This window comes from Chenopodium album, chromosome 24 (assembly GCF_948465745.1).
Source record: "Chenopodium album chromosome 24, dcCheAlbu1.1, whole genome shotgun sequence".
NCBI lineage: Eukaryota > Viridiplantae > Streptophyta > Magnoliopsida > Caryophyllales > Amaranthaceae > Chenopodium > Chenopodium album.
In genome coordinates, this window is record NC_137857.1 from 14747055 (window position 1) to 14764127 (window position 17073).

General features: G+C 36.4%; 1 protein-coding gene and 2 pseudogenes across 2 annotated transcripts; 2 read left to right on the forward strand and 1 right to left on the reverse strand.

Annotated features, from left to right (window-relative positions):
* Positions 1 to 833: 833 nt before the first annotated feature.
* LOC145610592 (putative disease resistance protein RGA3) lies at positions 834 to 4107 on the forward strand. The gene is made up of 2 exons (XM_081665903.1): positions 834 to 1479; positions 1757 to 4107. The coding sequence occupies exons 1-2, from the start codon at positions 834 to 836 to the stop codon at positions 4105 to 4107; spliced, it is 2997 nt and encodes a 998-aa protein (XP_081522029.1).
* Positions 4108 to 4563: 456 nt separating this feature from the next.
* Positions 4564 to 13449, forward strand: LOC145612409 (alcohol dehydrogenase-like 6; annotated as a pseudogene). The gene is made up of 8 exons (XR_014106598.1): positions 4564 to 4612; positions 7256 to 7576; positions 8517 to 8599; positions 8704 to 8779; positions 8866 to 8927; positions 9908 to 10003; positions 10095 to 10263; positions 12848 to 13449. The product of XR_014106598.1 is annotated as an alcohol dehydrogenase-like 6 (transcript).
* LOC145610593 (ethylene-responsive transcription factor FZP-like) lies at positions 13214 to 14403 on the reverse strand (annotated as a pseudogene).
* Positions 14404 to 17073: the final 2670 nt, after the last annotated feature.

The window sequence follows — 17073 nt, forward strand, 5'->3', positions numbered from 1 at the left end:
ATTATTGTTGTGAATTATTGAAAAAAAAATATAACAGAGAATTAGTTACATAATTTTATCGCTTCAATAAAAGTAAGCTTAGCAAAAATAATTTCAGTTCAATAAAAATAATTTCAGCTTAATAAAAATAAGGGAAAGTAGTACCTTAACTAATAAGGCCTCAATCATGAAAAAGTAAAAACAATTTTCTAAAAGAAAATGAGGCCAAGATTATTGATATTAATAGTTTGGTAGGTTGAAAATTCTATGGGTTACAACTTACAATTTTACAAACATTGTGATCAGTCCTTTTAGCACATAGGAAGATGCCCTACATTTTTTTTTACGCAAAAGTGGATCATCAATATATTACATCATAGTGGTAGCATCCACTTGATCAAAAGTAGCAAAGTCTGGAGCATGTTTAGCAACCAGAATAGTAGGACAAACCTTTAAAACTAAAATAAAGAAAAGAAGCAGAAAGCATAAAAGATGCCCTACATAGTACTTTGATAAGTCATCTTATAGACATATATACCAGATACATACTTTGATCAATACATACATACGTTGATCAATTAAAGATAAGTCTATAAGAATACAAGGATAATAAGCATCCCACACAAGAATGATAAGTCATCTTATAGTCTTATCTTCAACTAAACTTTGATTAATTTATAGACTTGTCTTAGTTGCCTATCTTGAACAAGGATAAGTCTTTATTTCTCTTATACTTATTGGTCGATTTCTTTGTTGTGCTTTAAATAATTCAGAGTGTTTTCCTACTCAATTCCATCTTTTTTTTGCAGTAACAATATATATCTTCTTTGCTTTGTTTGAATTTGTTGAAAGATATGAGCGCCATAGTGGAAAATGCGGTAGGTGGACTTATAGCAAGCGAAGCTCATAGAGTGATTGGAATAGTGTTGTCACGTATCAACGCCGAAATCAAGCTAGCTTGGGGATTCAAGAAAGAGTTAGAGGAGCTTCAAGTACAACTCAGTCGATTAATGGGGATGTTACAAGGTGCTTATTCCCAGGCAATCACCAATCCACTGATGGCTGATTGGCTCAAAAATATCAAAGATGCAGCCTATGATGCTGACGACTTGCTGGACGAATGGTCCTATGAAGCTCTAGAGGCTAGATTCCGGACACGAAAGAGGGACAAGTTTCTACGTGGAGTCTCTAAGCCCTTTTACAGCTTACGTATGGGTCACAAAGCAAGGGACTTGACAAACTTGATCAGCAACATCTACAGTGATGCTAACAAGCTTGGCATTAAACCTATTCATGTTGCTGCAGGTGAGGTTTACAACAGTAAACACTCTCATCAAATTGAAGATCAAGAGACAAGGCTTCGTAACATGCGACACTATGTGGATGAAAAGTTACTCATAGGAAGGGATGAGGACTTAACACACCTTGTTAAGTTATTATGTGATCCCAACAACAGCTACTTATCAGATCTCACTGTAATAGGCATTGTGGGCATGGCAGGTACCCTACATATCATCTCCTTTACATACTTCTACATTCATTTTTTTTCTGTGTTACAAAATTGCTGAATTTTATTCATGACTTTTGATACTATTTTCACCTAATCCAAATGCATGATATGCCTTTTATTGTCCTGCAATTTTATTAGGTGTCATGATTACCTTGATATTGTCAATCGTTCAGTTCATTCTATGATGTACTCGATGGATGCATAGTTTAGTCTCCTTTAATATAAATATATTTTGATTTCTTTTTTGCTCTTTTACTTCAATGGTAGGTCTGGGAAAGACAACATTGTGTAAACGCATTTCCAAGGTACATGAGGTGACAAAATTCTTCAACTACATGGTTATTTGGCTTGTCATCTCTTCTAGTTTTGATCTACTCGATGTTTTAAATAGAATGGTGGAGATAGTTTTCAAAGAATCTTCAAACATGAGAGATAGACATGCATTGATATTAAGGCTTCGTGAAAAGTTGGAGGAAAAGAGGTATTTACTCATATTGGATGACGTATGGGATACAATTGATTGGGAACCCTTGAAATCCACGCTAGAAGAAATTGGTGGATCACGTGGTACTATTGTATTAGTGACTTCACGTGACAAATTTGCTGTAGGAAAAATGGTAACAAATTGTTATGATAGTGAAGGTAAAATAACCATTAAAAAGCCATCAATTTATATGTTGCAGGGATTGAGTGAAGGTGACAGTTGGGCTCTTCTTATGGTGAGAATAAATGATGATAATCTAGTTGGCAGTGAGAAAGAGTTGATTGCAAGGAGGATGATGAAGAACTGTGGAGGCGTTCCTCTAGCCATAAAAGCACTAGGAGACTTGCTAAGGGATAAAGATATAGAGATGTGGAAGGAGTTTGAGAAAAGTCATTTGTGGACGAATAAGGATAAGAATGGCATTTTACCTTCCTTGAGATTAAGTTATGACTACTTGCCATGCATTGCTTTGAAAAAATGCTTTGCTTATTGTGCCATTTTCGAAGAAGATGACATCATTGAAAAGCAAAAGTTGATATACATGTGGATGGCACAAGGCTTTTTGCACCCGTATGTGGAAATGGAGGATAAAGGCGAAGAATATATCGAGCATTTGCTGAATAATTCCCTTTTTCAAGAGCCAAAGATGGATGAATTTGGCAAAGTGAAGACATTTAAGATGCATGATCTAGTATGGTCTCTTGCACGTGTTATTTCAATGGGAGAGTGCTTGTTTTCAGATGAAGATAAAATGTCAAATGAGGTTCGACACTTGATAGTTCCTAAACATTCTAAAAGCAAAGAGCTCACTCTCACATCTTCTACAAAAAGGATGAGAACATGCTTATTTTACAATAAGAAACTTGAAGGTCCTAGTTTACATTTTTTGTTAAACTTTAACCACTTGAGGGTGTTAGATATAGGACAAAATTGGAGTGAGGATTTTGATTGGGAGCTGTTGGGTAGCTTAAAACATCTGAGGTACGTTGGAAGTAGTGCTAGCTATGGTTTGAGTTTCATCGCCAAACTTTACCATTTGCAAACATTATGTATATATAAGCATAATCAATTAGGATCAGACCCAGATAAGAGTATTTTTCCAAAAGAAATGGGTAATTTAGTAAATTTAAGGCACATCCTCTATGATTATGACATTGGTGTACCTTTGGGGTTGGGTAATTTGACTGCTTTACAAACTTTACCGTCTATAAACTTAATAAAAAAATGGGGTGGGAGATTGAGTGAACTAGGGTCATTGATTTATCTTAGGGGTACATTGAAACTCTATAATTTATGTAATTTAAGTGGTAAAAAAGAAGCCGGCAGCTTACTTCTGGACAACAAGTTATATCTTAAGAGTTTAGCTTTCAATTGGGTTCATACAGACTACTTGATGATAAAAAAGAAAATTCCCAATGATGATGAAATTCTAGAAGCCCTGCAACCCAATGCCAATTTGAAAATGTTTGAGATCTTGAATTATTGCGGTACTAGATTTCCAAAATGGTTAGTTGAAGGAGGTTCCTCACTTCCCAACCTCATCTCCCTGAAGATTTATAGGTGTGAAGCTGAGGGAAATCTGAAATTGGAGAACTTGAGATATCTTCGGTTCTTAACAATACAATATTGTAAGAAGCTGTGTATTACATTACCTGAGGAAGGGTTTCGATGTTGCAAGTCATTGGAAGAAATGGTGGTAGATGGTTGTTACAAAGTCGAAAATCCAGTAGGGTTGGGCAGTCTTCCTTGTTTAAGGGAACTGTGCACTGATGTTATACAACTAGTTAGAGACTTGGGTGAAGATAGTCCTGTCTGCAAATCTCTCGAAAAATTAATATTGATTGGTGATACACAAACTGCTCTTCTTCCCAATCAGCTCCAATATTTGAGGGCACTCCAATGTTTGACAATCGAAGATTTTATTTTGGCAAGGATACCCGACTGGCTGGGGAAATTGACATCACTCAGAAATCTGTCTCTTTTACGCTTGCCCAATTTGAAGTATTTTCCTTCTAAAGCTGCAATGAGCCATCTCCCCAATTTAATAACTTATACAAGTGACTGTCACCCTCTCTTGATGGAAGAAGATATCTTCATGTTGGAACATGGGTTTTCTTTCATTGACGGGTCCTAAATCCTGATGGGGAGATTGTTCATCAGGTATGTTTCCAATTACATTCTCTACTTCTATATATAAATATAAATTTTAAATTCTTTTTGAGATGTGAGATCAAAATTAATGCTGGGTAAATTTAAATCTGAACACTCCGTAAATCTATAAAGAATGTTGTGGTGTCCCTGAAAAGACTTTAGTATCCCTCATGGTTTAACTATCATGTAAACACCATACTCATGTTATCAAGACATTTGTTGCAAATAATAGTATCCTGTAAAATGTAGCATGTGCAGTACAATTAGTTCGTAGTTTCCCAGCGTGTCTTCTTTCTACCGTAGTTTAAGAATTATTATAATTGATCAATAGCCGTGCAAATTTATTCTTCAGAAAGTTATAAATATAACTAGGGTACTGTTAGTTCTTCTACAAGATAACAAAAAGCACGTAAGAGTTGATGGTAAATTATTGTCCCTGCAGGCTATATTCCAATCTTTCCTCATATCTTTGGCCATGAAGCATCAGGGTAAGTACTTGTGATTATATTTGTAATGGTGCATTAGCCTTGATTAGTACTATTAAAAAGTCTTACAATCCAAATTTTGCAGACTAGTTTATCTTTCTGGTATCATTTGTATTGAGCAGGTCTTTCATGGCCTTAGTCACTTAATTACCTTTTCCCATGTCCTTAATTGTTGCATGACCCGGCTGCATAAATATAGAAAAATAAAGGAAGGCTGTACCTAAAATGTTGAACTGTTTAATTCATGTAGTTCAGAGTTACTTCACCACTACCAGTAAATCATATCATACGTGCTTCATTATCCATTAATCTAATATTCTAATGTTCAAACTTGTAAATAAAAAGGAGTGCATTTAACTTGTGTGGCTTGTGTCTGCCAGTTTGACTACCCTGATCACCCAAGTCTAAGCATCTAACCAAGAGCTTCGGATACCGGAGGCTGTCCAACTTGCTGTTCTTGTTTTCATTGCATAGGTTCCTACTACCTCAATCTGGAATTGTGGACACTTTTAGTATTTCAGGTTGTTTGGAAAGGTTGTTGCGTTCTCTAAAATAAACAGGTTATGATCCAATACTCCCCTGTTTAAATTTAAAAGGTGGAGAGCGGGTGGTTTGACTACCCTGACCACCCAAGTCTAAGCATCTAACCAAGAGCTTCAGATACCGGAGGCTGTCCAACTTGCTATTCTTGTTTTCATTGCATAGATTCCTACTACCTCAATCTGGAATTGTGGATACTTTTAGAATTTCAGGTTGTTTGGAAAGGTTGTTGCGTTCTCTAAAATAAATAGGTTATGATCCAATACTCCCCTATTTAAATTTAAGGAAAAATTTGAAATAATAATCCCAACTTTCATGAATTTTGCTAGAAAAATCCCAACTTTGTGTGTGTTGGGGGAGGGGGGGGGGGTTCCTTCTTTTTACAATCCCAAATACCGGTTACTGGTTGAATGGATTAATTTTTTTTGGTTAAAGTGACACGTGTCACAAATTAATTGATTAAAATATTTAATAAAAAAAACAACAAAATAAAAAAAAAAACTAGAAAATCCTTGAATCCGACCACCAACCATGGACGTCGGCAACCAGCCATGTAATACGGCCAGCCAAGAAATTCGCCCACCAACGTCGAAATTTAGCCACCAACCACGACATCCGGCCACCACGCACGAAATCTGGCGCCAACCATGAAATCCGGCCAAACATAACCCCTTTTCATTTTCTCTCTCCTCTCAATTCACCCAGCCACGAACTTCGTCCCTCATACTGGTCACAAAACTCACTTGAAACCCCTCCCTAATCTCGAAAACACTTAACCTACCCTTGAATTTGATGTAGGCATAGAGGCCAGAGTGAGCAACAAGATGGCTTTGTTTACTGTTATATTGGATGGCACACAGAAGGCACATGATGTTAGTATTGTTGAGAATGCTGCTGACTGTACTAAGCCTTAACAGAATTTACAACTGATTGCCAGCTTGGAAGATGCTAATTTGGGGATAGCTGCTAAAGGGAATGAATGTGAAGATATTTAGCATTCTGTTATGACAGAAAGATTCCCTTAATTTGTTATTAATTTCTTAATTTTGTCATTTAGCGAAGTTGTTATGCCGACTTGCTTTGTAAGAAGTGAGCTATTAATATAGTCTCAGTATTGTAATGGTTTATCATCAATTAATCAAATCATTACAGCTTTTCCCTTCTATCTCTTTCTCTCTCTAAATTTTCTCTCAAACACAGTCCTGTTTTATTGGTGAACACCCTCAAGAATTCCCTTCTTTCTGTGTGGATGTGGATATTCTCTGGGATCATCAAGCCTGATCCTCATCACCTAGAGTGGTTGGATTAGGATAGGAATTCAGCAACCAATAACAGAATTTGCGAAACTCCCTTGAATTTGCAATTTGGGTTATCGGTGACTGCGATTTTGGGGTTACGGTGGCTGCGTTTTGGGGTTTCGGTGGCTGTAAACTTGAGGATTCGGTGGTTGCGTGGGGGAATAGGAAGGGGTTTTAGGGAGGAGGGAAAACGGCGATGCGGGGGTGGGGGATAGGCGGCATGCCGGCAAGGGGAGAGGTGGAGGTCTAGCTATAGTGGTGGAGGTTAGGGTGCACGGTGGGGAAAGGGGAAGTTAGCTGCTTTTTCTTTTTGGTTTTTTATTTTTTTAATTTTTTTTAATTTTTTAATCTATTAGGACTTGACACGTGTCAAGTGACCTGATGTAATAAGTCATTGACTTTTGTTGACCGGTTAGGGATTGAAGAAAAGGAGGAATTCCCAAAGTTCGGATTATTCCAGAATAATCTAAAGTTGGGATTATTATAGCAAAATTCATCAAAGTTGGGATTATTAATTCTAACTTTTCCTAAATTTAAAAGGTGGAGAGGAGGTGGAAACAAAATTTCACTAAGAGTAGTTTGATGAATAATGGTGAATTCATAATTTTGAGGGGTTTGAGCAAAGTCACATTGTTATCTAGATGGAGAAAATATGTTAATAATATAAACCCTATGAGAAATCTGGAGTGACTATGTTATGACTTATGAATATAATTGTAATACAAAAATATCAAATTCATGATTATTTTGGCAGTTATGTTAATGATATCAAGCAGCTATAAAATAAGTTAAGGTATAAACTATGCAGGATTGTTGAGAGTGTGGGCAAGGGGTCACGGTATTCCAAGAGGATGATCATGTGCTTACATTATTTACCGGAGAGTGTAAGACATGCAAACATTGCTTATCTCCCCAAAGAAATATGTGCCAAGTTCTAGGTCTGGAAAGGAAAGGTGTCATGCACAGTGATCAGAAGACAAGTTTTTCAATCAAAGGAGAGCCTGTGATTCACTACAATGCTGTCTCAAGTTTTGGCGAGTACACTGTTGTGCATTCTGGTTGTGCTGTTAACGTGAGACCTGATATTCCTCTTGACAACTATGTCTTTTCAGTTGTGGTGTAGGTGCAGGTAAGTATCGATTCTGGAATGATTTGTTTATCAATTTCTGTCTATTATTCAATAGTCTTCGTTATATATGGTTTTTTGAATCATTGGCGTCCTAATATCACAAATTCAGAACTCTAAAGCTCTCATGGATGACCAATTAAGTAGTTCTACTCCCTTCATTTCTCATGCTCAATGACTTCACACTCTCATACTTGCTTTCTGTATCCACTAAATTTTCATATCCTTTCCTCACTCTACCAAACATGACTTTTATTTCTTATCTTTACTCACTTAACATAATTCTTTACCTTTGTTCCGTTCCAAGATGTATGTGAAGATTATTAAGGGATGGGAGCATAACATTTAATCCTTTAAACTTTTTTTTTTTTTTTTTTTGTAACTGGTTCGATCTGATCCAGTTTTTTGACAAATAAATGCAAAAAAAAAAAAAAAACAAAAAAACATGAATATAAATAAGAATTACGAAACATTTTATAATTTAAAATCTTATATTTTCATTAAAATTATGATATAGTATTCGTTCAACGTCGTCTAATTCATAGTTCAATGTAGGAGGTCATTTATTAGTGTGCTATTTAAAATTGTTTTAATTTCCTACGATAAACTGATAAATTTTAGTTGTAACTGTTGTAAGGTAGAAAGAGTAATATTTAAATTTCAATAATGTTTAATATGATAGCTCTTCCAAAAAAAAAAAAGAAATATGACATCATCATTGCATTTAGGCCGGAATTTTTTTATTAAGAGAGCGACATGTAGGCAATGGAGATGTCAGCATCATCTGTTTTAGTATAAGTTAATACATTTTAAATTAAACCTTTTTTTATTCCATTTTCTTTTTAATAAGTGGATAGAAAACTGAATTGATGTCCTGCTTTTCTTAGTTTAGCTTTACTGCATTCAAGCTTTTCTAATAAGTCTTGAATGCTCGAGCATTTAGGTCTTGGTGCTGCTTGGAAGGTTGCTGATATATCAAAACAATCAACTGTTGTGATCTTTGGCCTTGGAACTGTTGGTCTCTCTGTAAGTAGGGCAACTTTCTCTTCCCGTACATTACACAAAGGGATAATTTTATTGGCTTAAAGGTCTTATTACTTGTAAGTGTTGTAATTTCTAGCACGCTTCAGGTAGCTCTGGGAGCCAAACTCAGAGGAGCTACTCAAATAATTGGTGTTGACACTAACCCTGACAAATTTGAGAAAGGTGCCAAGAAGTTGTCTGTTAAACTCTCCATTTTGCTTGTCAGTTAAGGTCAGAAAATTTGACTACAATTGGTGGTTCCTATGCAGCAAGATTATTTGGAATAACGGATGTTTTCAACCCAGCAGACCATGAAGAGCCCATACTTCAGGTAATGATTAGCTATCTCATAGTGCATGCCAAACTACACACTAACCATCCCAAAGCCTCTAACAAGCTTGTTTTGTTGTCAAGTTCAGTTTCTCAAGATTATTTGTTTTCTCAATTTTTTTACAGTTTCTAAAAATATCCGAGACACAAGAGAACAATATAATTACATACTGCTCCGTATTATACCACTCATCTCATCCATAGGATTTCATTGGTTAGGTTTGTTGGAGTTTGCCTTTGGTCTCCCTTTTGATTTTACTACAAAGACTAGCACAGCTTCATGTTTTATCCTACCAGATGCTTTGTATTACACTTGAAGGGATTGAAAACAGGACCCTTCTATGCGGAAAGAAACCTTGATATAGTCTGCAAATCCAACTGATTGCTGTCCACTTGCATGCAATCTCGATTCTCGAGCCATCTTCCAACTTATGCCCAGAAAAAGTTAATAACATTTAAAAATTAAATGAAAGGGCTCATATAGGGGGTGCCATCATCACTGCACTAAATAGCCATCAATCTCTACTTCATTTCAAACTTATGGAGCCATCATTGCCCTCTTCAGTTATATGTGCTTAAAATTGTCAACATAAGACAAATTTTAATGATCCCAATAAGTAATTGACATATTACTTACTGAGAAAAAAAAAAAAAAAAAAACTAACTTAAAGTTTCAAGGTTCAGAAGAGAATTTAAAAATTAAGATTGAAGGTGATATTATTCCTCACACTGAATGGTCTGGTAGGCTTTTATTTTTTTTATTATTATTTTTTTTACTAGTACTTGTAAAAAAGCAGAGTTAGAAATAGTGATTGTTGGATAAGAAGAACACCCCCCTTGTTTTGGTTGCTTGTGGTGCAGAATGCTGTTTATCATACATATCATCATGAATATACTTCCTCAGACAATGACGGCTTTTTATTTGCATGAGCTCGCAAATTATATCTCTCGTATTCTGTTGCAAAATCTGTTATTTTGCAGGTCATTAAACGTATGACGAGTGGAGGAGCTGATTATGCCTTTGAGTGTGTGGGTGATACTGGAACTGTAACAACTGATTTGCTGTCATGCTGTGATGTAATTCCCTCATGTTATACGTATGCATTTTAAAGAACTCATACTTATCTGTAAATAACGTTTAAATCTGCTAAATTTGTTGTTCATCCAGGGATGGGGTTTGACTGTTACTCTTGGTGTACCAAAAGTGGAGCCTGAACTCTGAAGTGAGAGCTCATTATGGTTTGCTTTTTTCTGGGAGAACGCTGAAAGGGACGCTAATTGGAGGCTGGAAACCCAAGTCAGATATTCCTAAGTTGGTTGACATGTACATCAGGAAGGTGTGAACAAAATTATCTGCTAATAATCTTCTCATTATATGCTACTTTGGCTTGCTATTATGACATAACTAAATGGTTAGACTTGTAATCACAGGCTTGTTCCACATTAGTTTTTGTTTTAAAGTCGGTAACATGATTGAATAAAAAAATTATCCTATGTCAAGCCTGTTGGGAACAGCATTTAAAAAAAAAAAAAAAAAACACTGAGACAATAATATTGCAAAACAACTGGATCGATACCAAAGATTGTGAACAGATATAAGATTAGTGTTAGGAACTAGTGATTTTCCTTTCATTTGGTGGTGTATGATGAGTGATAGTGAACCAGTAAAGTACCAGACACTATGGAATTTGTAGACAATTCTTATTTTTTCTCAGTTATCTTAACCAAACATCATGTATTTTTTTTTTTTTTGAAGAAAAGACGGGAAATATTATAAAGACAAATCAAGATCCCCAAAAGTTTGAATACTTTGGGGGAAAGAACCCGTACAAATATGCTCCGAACCTACCTCGGTTTCCCATCTAGCAGCAAAGTGGGCAACCGTATTTCCTGCTCTTTTTACATGAACACACTTAAAAGAAGAAAAAACACAAGACAACCACATAATTTCCTCATAGAACACAAAAATAGGAGCTGCACCTACAACTTTCCTCTGAACTGCTTGCACTACGTCCATGGCAACACATTCTAGTACCACGTGTATAGCCCATCCTCCTCGCCAATTCCTCACCATACCGTGCTGCTGCTGTTTCAGCCATGTCCGGCTGCCAGCAGTGGCTGGTCTTCTTTGTTGCAGCCAGCAGGAGATCTCCCCTTTCATCCGTGACAGCTACCCCAAAACTCACGCCCCCTTCCCTAGGCACATGGGCATCAACATTGACCTTGACAAAGCCACGTTGAGGAATAGACCACCTAGAAGAAGACTGCACATCAGCTTGGTAAATTCGTCCAGCTACTTTAGCATTATTATAGACCCCACAGTCCTCACAAGGCTTAATAAAACCCATAGCATCCCTCACCACCAAAGATTACAGAGTTTCTGCAATGCTAAGCTGCCCAAGAAAGAGCATCAACAATTATTAGTTGGGTTTTATCAAGCTTGCGTGCCATCCAGATGAATGCCTCTTGAAAAGAAGACATCGGAGCATCAACAAGCATTGCATTCAGGCTACTGTAACTCCATATATCAGTAGCATGTTTGCACTTAAATAAAGTATGTACAATCGTTTCTTCAGGGTAACCACAAACATTGCACACACTAGAGTCTCTTATGTGACGCTTCTTTAGGACATCCATCACTCCCAGAGAACCACAGCAAGCCCTCCATATTAAAAGTCGTAACTTTGAGGGACCTCCCAAACTCCAAACTGTAATCCATACCTCCGATTCCCTAGCCCCATAGAACAATTCCCAAGCACTAGTACAACCCAACCTGCCCAACCAATATGCAGATTTTACCAAGAAGACACCATTCGAAGTTGGCTATCAATATCTACAGTCACTCGTCCAGGGAACAGGTAATGGGATGTCCAGCACCGTCTTTGAATCCTGTTCATTAAAAGTAGCTGTCACTTTTTCCACATCCCACCTCCCACAATTGAAGTCAATCAACTCGGTTACCCTTAAATTCAAATCACTGTCAACATGCGGAGTAGGCACAATATGTGAGCCATTTCCAGGAAACCAAGCATCATCCCATACTCAAATATTCACACCATTACCCAGCTTCCATTTCAAACCTTCGAGCAGGAAAGACTTCGCCCCCCATATGCTCCTCCAACCATAGCTAGGATTATACCCTCTCCTTGCCTCCAAAAAATCTGAATTTTTTAAGTATTTAGCCTTCAATATTCGGTATAAAAGGGATGAGTAATTAGTGCATAATCGCCAACCTTGTTTAGCAAGAAGGGCTTGATTAAAACATTTGAAGTCTCTAAAACCCAAGCCACCCATTGTCTTAGGAAGACAGAGAGACTCCCATCGATGCCAATGAATTTTTCTCTCCGACCCATTCGACCCCCACCAAAAACAAGCAATAAGTGGTTGGTCGATAGGTTTATGATTGGTTGTATGTGTACAACCTTTCAATAATTATGTTGATAGATTCAAAGTACCAAAATCTTACTATAAGCTCAGGGGCTATAAGTTCATTTCGTGCATGAACACGCAAAATTTGTCAATTAATAGAAACCATGGCACCCCAAATCATTAACTTATCATCCTGGACTCTTGTTGGAACATATACTTTTCATTCTTTCTTGGTAGTATGATGAATTTATCTTCTTAAGTCATTCAGCGAAATGCTGACTAAACATGATACTGCATCTGTATCATCATTGCATCCTTGCTTTTTTCACAGTTACATGGTTTTCCTTTTACCAGAATGATGGATTTTGTATATGGACTTGATTAGACTAAGAGCATCATTACATGATCACTAAGTGACTTATTTTGCATTTTCCCATAATTTGGAGAGAATCCATTGTACCTTGCTGCTATAAGAAATTAAAATCCTTCTTGTTATGAAATCATTCTTGGTTCCACTATATTTGTATAATTCATTTTGAAAATTTCCCACAGGAAATCCCGGTTGATCAGTTTATCACTCATAATCTTCAATTGGAGGACATCAACAAAGGTTTCTATCTTATGATTGATGGAAATTGTCTGCGTTGTGTAATTCACATGCCAAAATAGATTTTAACAAGTATGACGAGGATAAACTATGATACAATTGTTTGAGTATATATGATTGAAATGAAGTATACACGAGGGTAAACTAGCTATGATAATTTTCCTCTTCATGACTATCTCTTGGAATTCTTTTTTGGATCATGTGAGTTGTTCTAACTACTTGTAATGCTTTTTTTTTTTTTTTTTTTTTTTTTTTTTTTGTTTGAACGGAACTACTTGTAATGCTTCTTTGATGAGATTCTAAATGTTAATTTAAATTTGCTTCTTTGTATAGTAATCTACAAAGGTGTTGATCCCCCATTAATTAGGAAATTACAATTTATTGCATTCTTTTTTTTTTATGTTTTTTTTTTAAGGAAACGGAAAAATATTTGCTAATTCTTACGTATTACTCCCTCCGTTTCATAATGTTAGTCCCATATGGAATCAATCACATAAAATAAGAAAAGAAAAGTATTTGGAATCCAACATCAAATTACAAAATAATTCATAATTAGTTTATCTTATTTAAGTTTTTTTATTTTTTTGGAAGTCATAATTGCATAATTCAAGGTAAAGATTTTCTTACTTAGATCTATGTCATCAATGCACAACCAATTATATCCAAAAAAAATTAAGTTAAAAATGTAACTATTCAATATGGGTAGATCTTTGTGAAACGCCCAAAATAGTATATGGGACTAACATTATGAAACGGAGGGAGTAATGATCTTTAGGTTCATACGACGACGACATTGGTGTAGGCATGCTTTGATTAACATCAGAATGTGATAATGTAAGGTCGTACCCTACATTATTATTATTATTATTATTATTATTATTATTAAGGTTATAATGAGGGTCATTTTCGGAAGGAGGAGTTGGTCTTAAGCAATTTTCAGGTACAATGCAACCCAAATAACCAGAGTTATCATCATTATTAGTAATGAAGCTAAAATCATTATGTTTTGGGGATGTATGAGGATTAGGACTAGTACTAGTATAGGTGTCGATTTTCGACTCGGCCGAGGCAGTGTGATGTGGTGGTAGAGTGGTGGGGGCAATGTTATTAGTTGTAGTAAAAGTGGATGGTTTATTAAGAAGAGGAGAAAGAGAGAAGAAATGATTAGAAGAAGAAGGTAAAAGAGAAGGACCATCAAAAGGTGAAAGAAGAGGGAAAGAAAGGGGTGGTTTCAGAGTAAATGAAATTAGTTCTAGCTTGAGTACCCTTCATTGAAAGGGCAGCTCTATCATAAGCAAGAGCGGCTTCATGAGCAGTATCAAAGGTACCTAACCAATGTCGTTCTTTAGTAGTAAGGTCTCTAATCTCGGCTGCATATCTGCCCCACGGCCGTCTCCTTCTCCTAGGAATCAGCCGGGTTCGGCCTGCCTCTCCTCTCATTAGTCTGAGATATAGAGGTGTTCCTTTGAAGGAATGGGAAGAACAATGAAGCAGAGCATATTTATTTTTGTTGTTGTTGTTCAAAGTATGGTTTCATGAATGTTTTTTGTGGGGTGTTTGTTGTTGTCATTTTCTGAGTTGAGAGGAAGAATGTGATGTTGTTTGTTTAGTTTTTCTTGGGAATGAAGATTGGGAAAGTTTGGAAGGCTATATGAAGGGAGGAAAAAGGTCATCATGAGAAGGAAAAGGACAATACAAAAATTATAGAATTATGTCATTTGTTTAATTGATCAAACATTTAGTGAGTCTACTGTCTAGATAATAAAATTCTCTACATCACAAATCAACAGCATTTATTTACTTTATTATACTATGCATTATACTCTGCATCCCAAATTCAATGATAGTAGTCTTGAAAGATGATTCTATGGAAAATCAAGCAGGTACGGCTGCAATATAAATTGTGAATTTTAGCCATATAGTATGGTATAGAACAGAAAGGAGTAATCTGACAGTCATAAGAGCTCGTTATTGCCCTTATGGCCTTATTTACTTCGAATCTCTTCTAGTGATACTAAGGCTTTCATGCCAAGTTCATTTTATGCGAATACAGTAGTTGGAGAGCTGGAAGGGCACAAGCAGTACCCTAGATTTCTTGATTTCTTCAATTGCTGAAGATTAACTTTTTTGCTTCGGAAACATGCTTCACTGTACTATTTTTGATATTATATTCATATTCCTTGTCTTATCCCCTCTCCCCCTTTCTCGCCTGGACTGAATCATATTTAGCAGAGACATACATTCTAGAGTAATTAACTTTATATCAAGTTTTCATTCTTTGTCAAAGGTCACATAGGAAGCACTTAGATAAACCTAGATGGGACTTGTACCATCTGGAACAAGGATACATTCACTCAATGTCTCACCTCCTTGTTATAAAAAACATGTGGGATGAGATGCATGTTGCTATGACACATAACTTAATCGTCAACCAGTCCTACTGCATTATTTCCGAACAAACAGAAAGAGAAAAGTAATTCAGACTGTTCTTGAGGCTCTACCATCTAGATGCTTGTGAAGGCTGTTAATAGGGTGAACAATGTGCTTTTCCCTTTGTTGTTCTGTGTAAGGCTTGTATATCTCCTAAACCTATTAGATGCTGTTAATAGGGTGATACTTGGTACTGGAAAGAGTGTATCCCCCAAGAAAAAAAGTGTAAAACAATAGAGATGGAGGAGCAAATACATAAAAATAATGAAATATTTTCAGATGTTATCAATGACTTGAACTTTTTCGTATAGAGGAGTAGCAATAACATATTTCTTTTTGCAAAGGTAATCTGTGGTTCCGTAGTTGATCTGGTGTAAGATATTATGTGTCCTGTAAAATGTAGCATGTACAGTACAATTAGTTCCTTTTCGTTGGAATCGTTTCCTAGCATGTATTCTTTCTGCTGAATTGTAAGAATATTAATCGATCAAAAGCGTTCAAATTTCATTCTTCAGAAAAAAATATACTTCTTATATAGCTAGGGCACTGTCAATTCTTCTGCAAGATAACAAAAAGAATAAGAGCTGATGGAAAATTATTGTCCCTGCAGGCTATTCCAATCTTTCCTCGGATCTTTGGCCATGAAGCATCAGGGTAAGTACTTGTGATTATCATTGTAATGGTGCATGAGCATTGACATGTACTGTTAAAAAGTCTTAAAACCCAAAATTTGTGAGCTAGTTTATCTTTCTGGTAACATTTGTATAGGGCTGGTCTTTCATGGCCTCAATCACATACCTTTTGCCATATCACTTACCTAAAGTGTTGAACTATTTGATTCATGTAGTTCAGAGTTATTTCACCACTACCAGTAAATTATATCATACGTGCTTCATTATCCATTAGTCTAATACTCTGAAATTCAAACTTTTTTAAAAAAAATAGTGGTGCATTTAACTTATCTGCCAGTTTGACTACTCTGATCTCCCAAGTCTACGCATCTAACCAAGAACTTCAAATCCTGGAAGCTCTCTCCTTATTCCACAACTCCTATGCTATCATTAACACACGAGCTCTCTCCTTCTCCCCCAATTTTGAAACAACCCAATCAACCCAATCTACTACATTATTAACCAGATCGAGGACACCCCATTAGTAGCTCAGAGCTCTCCCATACCTCGGAAAAAAATCACATCCCTAGATTGCATGCAATTCAGACTTCTCAAACTTGTGACAACGAGTACATATATTGGTGAGATGCTCTCTATTCGTCTGTGCAACCTAAACTTGTGGGCAAGGCCCCCGAACAGAGTCTCCAAATAAAAATACACACCTTCGGACGGACTGCTAATTTCCAAATTTTCTGCCATAAAGATGCTGGGGTAGAAGAACCACTCCTGCCATCTTCCATGCATGCTCTCCTGATTTTTCATAACTCCACATATAAGAGTCATCCAAGCGAGTTGAAGCTAGAGGCATATTAAAAATTTCCTTAGCTTCAAACAGCATAAAATTTTCCTTCACAGTCACTACATTCCAACCGCAACCATTATCATCCATCAGGTCAGCTACCAGCTCACAGTTGCTACCCTCGTTTTTCCTCGAAATCACACGGAATGAAGGGGGTATATTTAACCATGGATCACTCCAGATGTTCACTGCTTTGCTTGCCATCTCCGGTCACCCACTTACACCTTTTTTCAAGCACCCATTTACTGCTTAATAATGATTTATACCTAGG